Raw genomic sequence first — 16140 nt, forward strand, 5'->3', positions numbered from 1 at the left:
CGGTGTTGGGAAAGTTTTGGAAAAGCTTTAAAAATCACCAAAGTCTTTAAAAACCTCAAAAAAGGCTACCACACCGCGTTCTATGAGTTGCTCCTCGAAGTCAAGTCGCAACTGTATTAACGGTGTTAAGAAAAAGGAAACAAACTTGCAAGACGTTTCTGTCTTGCGAAGCAAGCCCATAGGGAAAATCGTCTTGTGAAACAGCTCAAAAAACAAAAAACCCTTTCGTCTAGCAAGTTTTTTGTCTTGCGAGGCATTCGTCTTGCGAGGTACCACTGTATATCCATTCCATAGCACCTCTATGTAGCTAATATACATGCTTCCATATAGGAGTGCACATGGGCTCACAGAATGTCTGGCTGCTGTTTGATCTTACCCTCTTTGACAGGCTTTTGTGTCTCCTGTATGGTTGATAGGTAAAGGTAAAGGGACCCCTGAGCATTAGGTCCAGTTGTGACCGACTCTGGGGTTGCGGCGCTCATCTCGCTTTATTGGCCGAGGGAGCCAGCATACAGCTTCCAGGTCATGTGGCCAACATGACTAAGCCACTTCTGGCAAACCAGAGCAGCGCACGGAAACGCTGTTTACCTTCCCCCCGGAGCGGTACCTATTTATCTACTTGCACTTTGACGTGCTTTCAAACTGCTAGGTTGGCAGGAGCAGGGACCGAGCAACTGGAGCTCACCCCGTCACGGGGATTTGAACCGCCTACCTTCTGATCGGCAAGTCCTAGGCTCTGTGGTTTAACCCACAGCGCCACCCGCGTGCCTTATATGGTTGATACAGGTGAACAAATTTATTTCTGCTCATGAATTGCATTTTGTGGATCAGGAAGAGCATGTTCTCCTTATGGATTGCATCTCTTAGTGATCACATTACTTAATTCTACCCTGCAGAGACTTTTTGCAGTGATGATTCAGGTGAGTCTTTGAATTTGTTCCACCTGCTGCCACCCAGCTTTCAACTGAGGTGTTTAGGGCAGGTGAATGCATTTTTTATTGTTCAGGCAAGGAATTACAGGAGTCTCTGGCATAGAAAAATATGCAAGACCACTCACAAGAGAGAACATAGTGAATGGTTTCTCCTTGCCAAAAAACCCCAGGGAAATTATTTATTAGCACATTTTTTTCCTAAGAAATCCTGAATTATTACTTAGCTTCTTTGAAAACTCATACATTTTCTTCTAATTGACAATTTCTGTTCTTAAGCAAAGGGGAGTTGTTAATCACACCCTATGTGCTCCTGTTGCATTTCATGCTTCCGTCCACACCTTTACTTGAAGGGAGATCCATTTCTCTCTTTCTTACAGCATCTTCTCCTTTGTCCTCAGAATGTCCTGAAAGGCAGGCCTGTGGTGGTGGTGGGCAGCCAGGTACACTTGCCCCAGGCCTTGGAGGGCTAAGCTGTCTGGGGGCCCCCACCAGGGACTGGCTGCTTTTTTGTTTGAGTTTATAACTTGTATTCTAACAAGGTTCCTGTTCAGGCTTCAGACAAGCTCTGCACGGGCCTCTTGGAAAGGAAAGGAGAGTCTTCTGGTTCCTGACTGATGTTTTCATTGTTGGGCTGCCTTTTGCACCAGTGGGTTTTATATTTTTGATGCTGATGATACAGAAGCACTCTTAAGACTGGGTTTCTGAATGTGGCTCCTGGGTGCACCCACAGAGACCTACCAGGGCACCTGCCAGACGCTCTAATCCCTTCATCACCAGATTACAAAGTATAAAGTTTCATTTCATTCTTCCTGCAGTGTCCAAGCTTTCTGTTTAAGACCACCACGGTTCTAACTGGTCAGCACACTTGTAAAAGAGAACAGTTCTCTCTGTGGGTAGCGTCCAACTAGATGTGAACAGCAAGAGGAAGAAAGCTATTTCATTGGGAGGGGGCGGTGTGTTGGCTGGCAGAGAGAGAAGTTTCCTTCTGTGAAATGGTGGGTGGCTTGCCTTCTACGAAATGAAGGATCTGACAGAGCAGGCAACACTGAGTACAAAGGAGTTGTTTTGCATTTTGGGGCTCAGACTCTATATTGTCATTGTGGCCAACCAATGTTATGATTTTGTGTAGTGATCTACTTCATAGTAAGTTTTAAAGATACTCTGTTTTGTCACATAGCATCACATTTATTTGGGGGCTTGGCTGATCCACAGGGAAAGGCAAGCTCACTTTATTAGGAGCACCTGCCCTGCCACAAGGAAGTCCCGATTCAATGCACCTCTATCTCAAAACAGCAGTGTATGCATTAATGATGGCATTAGGGGCCAGACCACACCCCAAACAAGAAGACGTGTTGCTTTGTTTTGGGAAGAATGTATGCCTCTTGGCATTTTATGCACCAAAGGGCACCATGAGAGAGGCAAGCAGTACACCACACAAGAAAAGTATGTTCTATCAAAACTGGATGTACCCCTCAAACTGCAGTCTATGTCTATGTAATGTTTGAATAATTCAAACAACTTCATGATGAAGCCAACATAGAATATATCACAACCTTCGGTATGGGACCATGAGCTGAAATCGATCTGAAACTGAGATCGTAGTGGGAGACAGCAGCAACATTTCCTGGAAGTGTGAAAGTCAGATTGTTACCTGTTCACAGTTGTCCACAAGAAGCAGTGAGCCACTGACCAGAAGGAAGAATTTAGGTTAAGTCATCTGAAAAAAGCCTGTGAGGGAAGAAGATAAGGGCAACTGGCTATTGGTTTAGAATACGGAAGAGAACTAATGCAAGGGAGATAGCAACCAAAGTATCATTTATCACGCAGCATGCTAATAATCCTAATATCTGCTATTACAAATATTAATAAATCATATTAACTCTCCTTATCTATTAGTTCCTTAGCTTAAACTTAGGTACTGTGTGATAATTGGTAAAGAAGGTAATATATAGAATTAAATGGTGTCAGCAGAGATTAAAGGAATAAGAAAAGCAGGGACCTTCAATATGCACTGAAGGGTCCTGTCTGAAATAACTTAAAGGTGAGATCTTATAACTAGAGATAATATAATGAAAAGTAACAAGCCATCACACCCTAATTTCCCACCCTAATTACATCCAAGTTTAACTAAGCAATGTTACAAGGTGTACAGCAGAACCCGTATGTATTCCTACACACTCTCTCAAGAGGTTTAAGAACCTAAACTGTTAGATTAAATGTGTGTCCACTATGACTATGTTCCCCATCCTTGTGCCCACAAAAAGTTCACACATCTGAGGAATACATAAAGATTGGATTATTCCTTGAAATAAGAGTAACCGTATATGGCTGCTGCTTTTAGACAGCAAAGTTACAGTATAAGTGGGCAGCATACCACCTTGATCTTGAGAGTAAAAAGATGTTCTAACTCCAAAAGCCTGGAGAGTGAATGTGATTGTTTGCCACAGTACCCACAATAAAGTGATGTGAGAAAGGGTGGAGAAGGGGTATACCTGTCCTGAAGTAAGTAGAACCTAAATCAATGGTTTTGTTTGAGAGTTAGGTTCTCCCCTTCAATGTACTATACGTACAAGCCTACAGTGTCGCTCTCTTCCCTTTCTTGGTCCATGATCCAGTGAAGTGTGAGGCTGGTCCTTGAGAGTGTAGAGTGAAAAGGGGGGTTTTATTTTTCACAGAAGGTTCCATTTTCTGTGCAAAACTCCATTTTTTCCTATAAGAGGTGATAGTTAAACTTTGCTGGTAACACGGGATTCATGTGCTGATCTTTATTTTAGGTATTCAGAGATCGGAATATTTACTCATGCCTTCCGGGTCATATTTAAGATATGGACCAGTACAAGGGTTAAAATAGTTTAAAATTCAGGGGTATGTTTTTATATTAAACTATGCCAACTTCAGCAATGCCATGATCTACAGAAATAAATCATAGAAAAAGTTCACATTAGCATCCATCATTAGAACAGAGCAATGTTTCTGGTCATGGGCATAGTGTGCACGCAGTAAGTTGGAAATTGTTCATAAAATGAAGAAAAGGTTGCTAATTATTATTCTTACTGTTCTGTAATTATTCTAATTCCAGCTTGCTTCAGTTAGCACAGCAACTGGAAACAATTATGAAAGAGCAATGAAAAAGGAAATTCTGGACTTGCATTTTATGTTCTTTTTAAAGGAAGGAGGGCAGTTTTGTGGCCAGGAATGTGGACTCTAAGATTAAAATGGAGGAGGAGAAAATCTCATTCACCACCAGACACTGGAAACTTAGAGCAGGGGTTCCCAACCTCCTGGGCCCATTTGGAAATTTGAGACTGTTTTTGGCCACCACTATTACAATTTTTGGGGGGCATGAACAATGGCTTTATTTCCCTCATGTCCTGTTTGGGTTTCCTGGTAAGCCACTGTAGCCAGAATGCTGGACCAGATATGGCCTTGGCTGATGTAGCAGGGTTGTTACGTTGTTATGGCACAGCATGGCTACTGAGGTGGGCATTGCCAGTCACAAGACATCTGTTTCATAGTAGGCTGAGATGAACATTTTATTTATTTTTCCAATACAGAAAAAAGATTTTCTTGCCTGAATCTGCTGTGCTGCAGTTGTGGCTTCGCCATCTGCCTGGTCTGGAGAAAGCAGTGCTGCAGAATCTTGAAATTCTAATCTCAACTCAGCCAAGTTCACTGGAAGAGATGGCATGCCTGATAAAATCTTCCTTATTGGTAAGTGGGATGTACTGGCGTTAGAAAACTATTAAGATTTTGCTGCTCCTGTTGTACCAAAGGTCCTTTAAATATTTCTAAAATACACAATATAAGTATATTCAGGAGCAAGCAGTCCAAGTGGTACTTGTAGGCTTTGTGCATATGCAATACTAAGTCATGGTTTATTTGTTCATCTGAATGCGGCTTCATGGTTTGACTGTGAATAAAACACACTCATAAACCATACTTTGGTGGTAGTTTCTAAACCTTGGTTTACATTAACCATGGTTTAGCGTTATGTGCCAACCTGGCCATATAGTCCTAGCAATAAGTAGAAGAGTAAATAGCATAATGATCCATGGCTTTAAGGATTTAATCTGAGAGTGCAGTATTATTAGTAAGAATTTTAAAATTGTTTTTATTGAAAGATTTTCAGGGCTAAACTGTTTTCAGTTCATGGAGTCCTATTGATGAGTTGACTTCCTGTTATACATTTTAACAACACAATATTATTGTTGGCTAAAACTGATTGTGAATGCATATGTCAAAAAAAGCCTCTAATTGGGCTGTAATTAGGGTTGTTTGGTGCTGAGGGATGGGCCCCTATCACCCAGAGCAGCCAATTAAAGATTGGTAGGAAGAGAGAGCGGTTTGGCAGCAAGGATTCTTTTTGTTTCTCAGCAGTTATATGCCTCCCCTCCAGGTTACCTTCCCACCCATCTAGTAGGAAGAACTACTTCAGTTTCATAACCAGGCAAGAGATTTTTGCGATTCCAAGTGCTTTTGACCTTGGTTTCACATTATAAGCCTGCCATGAAACTGCTTCAAGTGAAAAGGAAGTCTGAACAGTTCCAGTCTATAGGCATAATTTTGGCTTGCCATTGGATATTCAGAGAACCATAGTCCTTTAAGAACCAAAGAAATAATCCCAGAGATAAGCCTGTTATTTTAAGTTACAATTATTTTAAATAAATAAGCAACCAGGACAGTAATTGATAATATTTCTAATGCAACCATGAATGTATCTTCAATAGGGCTTTGCCTGAATGATGTAGGACAATGTTATATATCCACATCTTGTAGAATACAACATTGAGCAGTATACAGAGCAGCAACTTTTAAAGTTTAGTCTTGGTAGTGGAAGACTGCTGTGCTTTATTATGGAAGAAATATGATACTCAACACTGTTATATTAGGGCTCCAAATGTAATTAAAGTGTGATGGTCTAGTAACTTCTAGTTTATGTGGTGTGCTGTTACTTGTGTTTCCATCCCTTGGGAAAAAATGAAATTGGTAATGGAAATTCTATAGTTACTAGGAAGTATAAAAACAAAAGATAAGTGTTATACAGGTTGCACATAGTGAAATGTCCTCTATAAATACTGTTTTGCTTTTCAGGAGTAGGTAACATTAGTTCTTTTTCCAGATGGTTAAAGGTGTCTGCATAAAACATACCAAAATAATCAGGCAAATATCTTGTGTGAACTGCATGGGGAAGGGAAACAATTACAGGTATTGTCAGAAATTAGTTGTATGAATGTTGCAGTCTTTTTGCACTGATGCCCAGCCACAGGTATCACCAAAGTGATTTTCTCATGAATGCAAAAGCATTCTGTTGGACTCACTGGTCTTCTGTGGCAAACTCTGTTCAGTAACACCAGCAGGCGATGCTTGTGCAACTTGCAACAGCATGAAAATTGTTTGCATAATAGCATGAGAAACGAGACCGTGGCCCACACATGGGTACATATCTGCTGGGATGGACATCAGCTGAGCAACTGCTTTTGGAACACAGTCTGTTCCCAGCTTTCGATTTGATGTGATTTTGTTTTTCAGTCTTGATATCTTTGCCTCTTTTGTGTCAAAAGATCTGAAACTGATCCCGAGGTGTTCATCTGCCCCCGAGATAATTTATTGCTCCACAACTGTGAAGAAAACAACATTCAAAAATGGCCAATCTTGTGGATTTTGGGAGTTGACAAATATGAGCCTTTTGCTGTTTTGTTGTGTTGCTAGAGAAGTGACAAAGTGTCCCGGCTTTCTGATGGTAGCAGCTATTTCAACAAAAGTTAATGTAAAGTAACCAGTTCGGGGTAGGGATCTCTCCCTAGTCTCTCATCTTGGAATCTTTAGTTGAAGCTGCTACTATTGTTAAATAGACTGGTAAACACACTTGCCATGTATCCTGTCTGCATCAAACTAAGTGGGTGGCCGCTGCTGTGACAGTGGTGGCTTCGTTACAGGACTGAAAGATGTGGGAAGAGATCTCTCTGCCTCAGAGTTCTGAAACAGGTGCCACCATCGGTAAGAGGAGCACTTGGTCCTTCTCCTTTCCTGTGACCTCAGTGTTTGGTGCAGAGTTGAGCTGACAGCAGTATGAGTGTGCCTTCACAATGGGTACTAGGGAAGAGGAGAACAAAAAAGCCTTTATAGCTCACTGGCTAAATATGCACTACAACCTGGTGTAGCACAAGGCTTTATTTTCTGCCCTTTCCTGGCTACCCATGTAAAAGATGGAGTTCAGATAGAGCTAGGGGCACTGAGAAGCAAAAGCACCTGCCAGTTTCTGATGCTCTTAGGCTAGTTTAAATAAAGTCACATTTCACTTTGTGCAGATTTTGTCAGATTCTTTTAGTTGACAGCTTTTTATTTAGATTCCACTAACACTGTGTATTGCTTAAGAGATTTTCTGTCTTCTATTAAGAACCCTTTGAGCATGTAAACATTCGCTGTAACATTTCAAATAGAACACAATCAGTGTTTGAGACTAAACGTCAGCTAAGCTTAACTTCAACAGAAAGTTGTAGAATACCAAAAATCAATGCAGGTGATACTGCAGTGCAGTGCAAGTCCACGTGACATCAATTTATTGCTAGCTAAACCAAGCTATTAGTTAATCTTACACAGAATTCTTGACTGGTTCCAAAATGCATTTGATATTGCAGACTCTGCAAACTAAAATTACGTATGGCCATGATCAAGCTTACTTATTAAGTTGTTTGTGTCCAGCAAAGCCTGGTGTTTTAGCTTCACAGCAACTTTATGAGGTAGATTAGTTTGAGAACTTCACAGCTGAAAAGGAATTTGAACTTACATAGTTCACTTTGGCACTTGCATAGTCAAACTAACCACCCATGTGTAAGAAGGCAGCTGTCAGAACTGAGCATGCTCAGTGGCCATGAAACATACATGTGAAGGAGAAAGGGAAAATGGGATAGGGGATGTGTGAATGGAATGGTTAGGATCCTGAACAGAAGCAACCCACAGTGCAACATTTCATTGCAGGGCCCCACTTGTACACTTTTATTACCAATCTCAGTTCTCCGAGTGCTGATCCATATGTGGCCCATCCACCCACACAAAGGAGCTATCAGTAGGCTTGGGGGAGCCACAAGATTTGAAAAAGTGCAAAAAATATTTAGCGGGGGGACTCCGTGGTGGGAAACCACAAAACCATTCCACAAGTACTGAGGATGCTCAGTGACCACACAATGATAATTGACTATTGGGGTGTGTGTGTGGCTAGAATCCTGAATGGGAGCACTCTACAGTGTAACATTTTGTTATGGATCAACTTTTTCCTTACTGTATTTAAATGTGTGTGTGTGTGTGTGTGTGTGTGTGTGTGTGCACGCGTGCTACTCTTCTTGGCAAAGAAATGTAAAAATGCAGGGCCATTGCTAAAGTTAAGGAGGTGTTAAAGGCTGTCTAGTAAATAAGATTCTATGGTATGGTTAAAAAAGATAGTGGTGTTAACCTTAATAATATGAAAACCACCAGCCTCCAAATTGTACAAATATGTGAAACCGAGCAGTTACTGTATGCAAGAAAGGCACTACACCTCCTGCCTACATTTTGTCACTTTAACATATATCACCCAATTCACTTTCAAAAGGAATTTGGAAATGACAGTTCTTCAACAATCTGTATTTATTTTTTTTAGAAATATGTGATAAAGCCAGCTGTGAATAGTCATGAACACTAGGTGGCATACATTTAATATGATAACTTAAATGCAACTATATGGCAAAACACTGGAGTACAACATGAAAATGAGGTGACATGTAATCTTTTCAATATGATAGTGACATGTGAGGAAAAATGAGAAGATGTTTAGACTAACGGTTCTCTTCTCATTTCCGCCTTTATGCTTTGTGAGATCTATACTTCCTCAAAATATTTTCCCCTGTGTAGCTGGCTTGGCTACATGAATATTTGCTTTGAGCACTTGGAGTGGAGCTTTCCCAACATGAAAGTTGGATGGAACAATTTCTGTTTGCTCAGTGCTCCAAGTTGGGGCAGCTAGTCATAAAAACTGTCTGGAAAGCCATTAACCCATCTTTTTATCCTGTGGCTGATTTTCTTTAAAAAGAAACAAAAAAATAAGTATAAGAAAGTGACTTTGCATCAATAAGGTGAATTTGTGTATTGTAAATATTAGTATCTTTTGAATGCTGATATTCATTAATTTTTAACTTTGAGAATAATAGTAAAAGTTAAAAATAACCTCTGACAGTCACTGATAAATCTCAGATGAAACAGCCTTTAGCTAATAACCAAATTGATACAGGACTTTTACTAAATCATATTGTTAAACACCCAAAACAAGTCTCATGACAGCATCATTTCAGATATTTACTTGCCTCCTATGAATTTGGTTACATAGACCTTTGAAATAAAATTCAAATCTATAAAGGATATGAAAAACGAACCCTGGGAAAATCAATGGTACTTTGGGGAAAACTTTTACACCTGTTAAAGGTTTGGTAACAGCCACCCACAAGTATGGGGCCATATTGCTCGGAATAGACCCATGGAAATGTATGGCCATGATCAACTTAGGTCAATTAATACTCTTTCTAAGCCCCCTTCCAATTTGCTTTAGCCTTCCAGAGCAGATTTCTGGTTAAGGGTTAGGAAAGAGGGGCTGCAAGAAAGGGGAATTTGCTGAAAAATGCTTCTTCCCCATTCTGCCAAGCCCTGTATGATAGCCCACAAGAATAAAGTGTACACCCTAGAACACTCAGAATCCTCAGCAACACGCAGGGGTTCCATAGCAGGTAAGTTAATGTGTCGAGTGTTCCATGAAGTTAGAAAGTTTAAACCATTGTCCTTGGAAATTCAAAGACTAGGTAATTAACACAACAGGCTTGGAAAGGGTCCCTCCCACCCCCCGCTGTTTAGGTTTTTAACATGTTAACAGTAATATAAATTGTGACCCTACTGGATTCACTTTTCTTTTTGGGGGGGAAAAGTAGTGGATTGCATCATGGTCTCTAGAAGTTATGCATCTTTTAATTTTTTTTTACTAATTTCAGTAGCTTGAAAACAACCAGGCTCTCATCATTAATTTCCTGTTTCCATTTTTATTATAACAAACCATCCTCACTTGCTTAACGTCGCTGTTAGTCTCAGTCATTCCCCTGAAGTCACTGCATCATGGGAGAGAAGAAGCACATTTAAGTTATTGGACTAAGATAGCCTTCTCCAAGCTGGTGCCCTACTATTGTTTCGGACTATCAGCTCCACTCTATCGAGAACTATATTCGAGTTACATGCTTTGGTGACCAGCTATTGTTTGTCTTGTTGCTTTGTGTTGAGTTTATGATACAAGCTTTGTCTAAACTACCTTACTTGTTCTTTTGTTATTTGCAACAGGACCAAGCTGCATGTCATCCGGCTGTCTTCAGAACTATAGACGAAATTTTCAAGTAAGATTACAGACAATTTATGTGGAAGGATTTTGCCTATCCATCCCAAATCAGTAAACAATATAGAACTGCATAAGAATGTCCCAGCGTTTCCATATTTTAAATATGGTGCATCTTGTGATAGCATTCACAAAATTATGAAGAATTTCTTAATATTGAGAATCTGATCCACAGAACAACATGCGCAGCTTAGTTCCACTGCTGGCTATTCAAGGCAAAGAATTAAATCCAAGATGTTGTATAACTGATAGTAGAAAAACCAGCCTGTGCTTGAGGTACTTACATACACATTTTATCATAGCAACCCTCATGTCCAAGTATAATGGAATCCATTTTTGTTTAATTGTTTGATTCCACTACATGCCACAAAGATACTGGCTTTTGAAATTTATCTACCCATGAAAACTAAATAAGTTGTAGAATTCAAAAGTGGCAAGGAATATTCAGGAAAAGAAATTTGAATGATCTTGAGGGAAGTGGTTTTCTTTTACAATTATTTTCATTTCAGATAGTTTCAAGGGATATCAAATCAAGAATTAGACTGCCTTTGAGTTCTGAACTTGAGAGGGAGCTTTAGGAGCAAATCCCTTGCTAAATATGGACGTGCTAAAAGTGAACTCTTCCCCCACTCAACAATTCAGAAATCACTGAGCCATTTCCAGCAAGACCATTTACCCCTCCCTGTTTTGGATTTGCTTGTGGTGTAACCCTCCATCAGTTATAGAGTTTTCTGCTGCCCATTCCTCTCCTTTCCCTACTTTCTGGACACTAAGCTGCAGAATGGGGAAGGAAACGTGTAGCAGCAAAGACTGGCAGCAGGAGAACTTGTCCTAAGTTCCTGTTGTTTTTATCTGCAGTTAGAACTTATGAGATGCTCAGAACCTCCATTGTTGATAGGAATTTGGGGAAATTCCTAATTCCTTAGAAGGAAGATTTTTAAAAACAAAACCAGTGTCCAGAGTTCTCCTTGGCAATGAGCATGCAGGCACTGCAGACTGGAAGCATGGGAACTAAGGGTGAGCTCTCACCTTTGGAGACCAGGTGAGGAGAGGTAACGGAGACATCAGATGAGTTCTTTCAAAGCTTATGATGAATGTTGGAAGGTTGCCCAAGCTTTCTCCAAGTAAACTTGAAAAGAATGAACCACTTACAAATCAAGATGGGGGAATGAGAGCGGAAATGTCCTAGTGCACACAAATAAATCATAATCCACATACAAAATGCCTATTGCGCATCAACAGCATTAATATGACAGCAAAAACAGATATGCCGAAGAGTTGGGAGAATGAGGATTAGGGAAGATGGAAACATGTTTAACCAGAGCCAGGGGATGAGCTCAGAGGTTTGATGCCACCAAACAATAGCTGTGCCATTTCTTCCTTTCATGTCCCTGCTTCCAGAGCAAACTCTAGTATGAGATTTAATATGTAAGAAACTGAGCAACTAGATACTGTGTTTACAGTTGTAGCTGGAGGGTTTGCAGTTGCCAAAACAAGGTAAAACAATTGTAGCTTGACATTGGATTTGTAATAACAGCAATTATATTGCAGAATGGTATTTGTATGTTCATTTTTAAAAAAGAAGCAGAATAAGAAGCAAAGTGAAGTTAGTGTTTTTATTTCCCAGGTTGCACAATAGCTAGATAGGTTTAAGACCACAGCCCAAGGCATGGGAAGAATGCTCTCATTTGTTTTTACCTTCTCTCAATTAATGGTTGCATGATTGGCACACTCATAATCTGACTTGTCATACTTAAACTTTTTGCTGCTCAGGAATGCACTGCTGGAAACTGATGGAGCACCAGAAGTAATGACCGTAATGCAGGTATTTACACAGTGCTTTGTTCAAGCATACCACAAGAATAATAAGCAGGTTAGTTGAATTCCATTTTTCATTATTATTTTTTAAATGAGATGCTTCAAAATGTAGTATAAAAAGAACAATTTTAGGTTGCAAAGTGCTAAAAGAATACAATGAGCAAAATAATGCCTTGCTGCTGTAGTAAATAAATGCCAAGATAAATCTGAGGTGTCTTAAATGGAATCAAATGTTAGAAGGGTTTTGGGGGGAGGAGGCTTAATCCACAAATTATTTTCACAGCATTAGTTCACAATTGTAGATTATATACTTGTACAAGTTATGATAAACTGTCCATTTGACAAAACTATGTTTTTTATTTCTGTACTACATCATGAATCTAGTGTGCCTTTCCGCCTCATAGGGTGTCTACTAGTTAATGATCTCTCTTTTCTCACAAACACACTCTCTCTCAACAAATATTAATGAATAAATATTTATTCTAGATTTACACCTAGAAAAACTGTAACAACTTGACCCTACTTCTTAACACCCTCATGTAACGTCTGATTCTTCCCTATAGTTTTGTACTTGTAGTACCATTTGGATTACTTCGTTTTCCTTTAGGCAACCTAAGTATCCATGCTTCGTAGTCTGATGCTTTAGTTTGGGGCCACATAATCTTGTCAGGCTTTACTCCCATAAAACTTTTCAGAGAACCAAATACTGCATTGTGACTTTTAAATTTTGTTGGGGGAACTGTTAGTTAGTGAAAAGATGGGTCTTACTGGAACTAGTACAGTAATTGACTAATTAGCATTGTGATTAAATCTCTCTTTTAGTTTCAAAAGGTATAAATTAGAGTTGAAATTGCAGCTGTCTCAGTTAATATGTACAGATGCCACACCCATTAATTTTATGCAGCTTTATTTCTATGGCAGCAGCACATTTTGCAGCCTCAGGGTGGCGGGGGCGACTGAGTGGAGAACGTAATCCAAGATCCCACACACCCTTCAAATGGCTAGGAGCCAACTATGCTGTAGAGGTTGTTTGTGTGCTTTGTTGTTGAGCTCTTTTTAAAACATTAACTTGATCTTCTATATGTTGTTTGCATGAGATTTCATTTTCACTCTTTATTAGAGAAGAGAAATACTTGGGTGTTGGTTTGGCATGCAGGCAGGAGTGCTTACAGCTCTTTAACCGTACATGTCTTGAGTTCTGCACAAATCTTTGATGTAGAGGATGACTGCAAAACAGTCAGAATTTCTCCAAATCTTTGTGTATATGGATATAAAATATATGGACAACTTCTGCTGGAAACAAAATGTTGTTTTGTTCATTCAGCCTTGTGGGTACCACATGTTAGTCTTGTAACCATATGCAATTGTTGTGGGCAGATATGTTCAGGAAGTCCAGATAGTAATATTACAGAAAAACTCACTCTCACAAAAAATGCTGCAAAGCTAGACTATCTACATGTGTGCTGCATTCACACATCTTGGTTAGCCATAAACCATAGTTTACTGTGCATTTCTTTCCATTCCTCCCAGCTCACTCTGGGAAGGAAACCAAGACAAACCATGGAAGGTTTGCTTTTGGGTTACTGATTGCAAAACAAATAATGATCCCTGGATCAAATACAACTCTCGGCTTGGGATCATGGTTTTTCCCCTCTAGATCACCCCTTACAACTCACCAGTTCTATGTTGACATGGAAAGGATTTTTAAAAAGTTGGCTAGGAGGACTTTGAGCAAAGTTGTGAGGTTTGTGGCATTGTAAGAATGCAATCTGTAGGGTTCCTTTCCTTCAATATGAATAGCATGTTTTGTGCTGTATTTGCATATTTTCTGATGGGGCAAGTTTTAAGAACTAGTCCATAAGTGATACTTTTATTGACTTTCTTTTAGCTTAAGTTTCCACTGAAGGCCTACTTTCCTAATAATCCTCATTCACTTGTGATGGCTTTCCTTAAACATCCCTCAGGTAAGATCAGCTATGAAGTGCTTTCCATATTACCAGCTGTGTTTATTTTTGAGATTGATGTACTGTATTACAAATCCTCTAGTTTATTAAGAATTTTCTGTAATACAAAATAGTGCATATTTTGGTTTTCACTTCAAATGGCTCCTACTAATATTTATCTTTTAGACTTGCCAGCTACTGGTTTGCATCAACACTTGACCCACATTGCAGAAATGCTCAAAGCAACAGTAGAAGCAAAGTGTAATGGGTAAGCAACAGTAGCAATGGTTTCTTTTTTTGGCTTTTTCCCTTTTCCTTTTATTTTGGGAATGCCATTGGCTTGGGATAGCTTGATAGTTTAAATTTCATTCCCTTTAGTTTTGATTTATTACTGGATTGGTTTAAAAAACAACAGCAACAAGGCAAGCTTGAAATTAAACAAATGGGAAGACATTAGTAGCCCAGACCATTCATAGATTGCTGTCTTAGAGCACTCTTGTCTACAAGGGCTTCCCATTTAGTTCAGTGGGGTAGCATCTTCTGTGCACAAAAAGACAGCAGGTGGAGCTGTCTGTTTGCCTGGAACCATGAGTGGGGAACCCTTTTCAGCCTAAGAACTGCACTCCCTGGTGGCTAATCTTTTGGGTAGCGGGTGAGGCCAAAACAAAATGAGTTTAGCCAAAGCAGGAATGGGAGGTTTGCACCATAATCTCTCATTGCTGCAAGTCAGATTTTCTTGAGTGTAACGACAGCAAGATTGGGCTCAGAAGGTGAGCAAAATCCTTGACCAGGATCATATGGGAAGGAAATGATTCCTGAGATATGCTGTTCCCCAGTGATGATTTTTCAATTGCGCAATTTTCCAGTTCTCAGTTTGCTGCATTTTTGTATTGGTTTCTGGTTTGTGGGGGTTAAAGATGTCCTCATGAAATTTTGCCAGTCTTTTAGTGTGCATTTCTCTTAAAACACTTTCCCCCTCCAAGCAAATTCCCCTACAATACTGCATTTCTGTATGTTGTTTTCATTAATATATTCACTATCATGTATACTTTCACCTAATATGTGTATTTTTATATACAGTGGTGCCTCGCAAGACGAAATTAATTCGTTCCGCAAGTTTTTTCTTCTTGCGAGTTTTTCGTCTTGCGATGCACGGTTTCCCATAGGAATGCATTGAAAATCAATTAATGCGTTCCTAGGGAAACCACCTTCAGACCAGGTCCGGGGACAGTCTGTTCCCCGACCTCTTCTGAAGGCTGGGGGGGGGGGACAAGGGCTTTTTTCCCACTGCCAGCCTTCAGAAGGCTGTTCTGAAGGCTGGCGGTGGGAAAAAAAGCCCTTCTTCCCACCTCCCGCCCCGCAAGCTCCGGGGACAGGAGGGCTTTGCTGCCGACCGCCAGCATTTTAAAAGCCCCTGCTGTCCCGGGCGATTTTAAAATGCTGGCGGGCGGGAGCGAACGCTTCGCTCCCGCCCGCCAACATTTTAAGATCGCCCGGGGCAGCAGAGACTTCTCGCCCAAAGCAAGGGGAGCTCTCCGAAGGGCTCCCCGTGCTTCGGGCGACAGGCTGCCGCCCCAAGCCTCGCGCACCCGGCGGGACCTCCTGCCGGGTGCGCGAGGCTTGCAGACACTCGCCCGAAGCAGGGGAAGCCCTCCGGAGGGCTCCCCGTGCTTCGGGTGACAGGCTGCCGCCCCAAGCCTCGCGCACCCGGCGGGACCTCCTGCCGGGTGCGCGAGGCTTGCAGGCACTCGCCCGAAGCAGGGGAAGCCCTCCGGAGGGCTCCCCGTGCTTCGGGTGACAGGCTGCCGCCCCAAGCCTCGCGCACCCGGCGGGACCTCCTGCCGGGTGCGCGAGGCTTGCAGGCACTCGCCCGAAGCAGGGGAAGCCCTCCGGAGGGCTCCCCGTGCTTCGGGTGACAGGCTGCCGCCCCAAGCCTCGCGCACCCGGCGGGACCTCCTGCCGGGTGCGCGAGGCTTGCAGGCACTCGCCCGAAGCAGGGGAAGCCCTCCGGAGGGCTCCCCGTGCTTCGGGTGACAGGCTGCCG

At 41.3% G+C, this 16140-nt stretch overlaps 1 protein-coding gene across 9 annotated transcripts in view; it reads left to right on the forward strand.

Moving 5' to 3' along the window:
* Positions 1 to 16140, forward strand: part of FANCC (FA complementation group C) — a 72028-nt gene that overhangs the window by 41019 nt on the left and 14869 nt on the right. For 8 of the 9 annotated variants that reach the window (XR_013394628.1, XR_013394629.1, XR_013394630.1 and 5 more), the window contains 5 exons: positions 4487 to 4643; positions 10284 to 10336; positions 12109 to 12208; positions 14042 to 14117; positions 14283 to 14364. Coding sequence is in view for 6 of the 9 variants with exons in the window: in XM_077936067.1 (XP_077792193.1) it covers positions 4487 to 4643; positions 10284 to 10336; positions 12109 to 12208; positions 14042 to 14117; positions 14283 to 14364 (468 nt within the window). In the remaining 3 variants the exon portion in view is untranslated. The remainder of the gene's footprint in view (positions 1 to 4486; positions 4644 to 10283; positions 10337 to 12108; positions 12209 to 14041; positions 14118 to 14282; positions 14365 to 16140) is intronic. The other variant, XM_077936069.1, reaches the window with a different exon arrangement.

Source organism: Podarcis muralis, chromosome 11, assembly GCF_964188315.1.
Source record: "Podarcis muralis chromosome 11, rPodMur119.hap1.1, whole genome shotgun sequence".
Classification (NCBI taxonomy): domain Eukaryota; kingdom Metazoa; phylum Chordata; class Lepidosauria; order Squamata; family Lacertidae; genus Podarcis; species Podarcis muralis.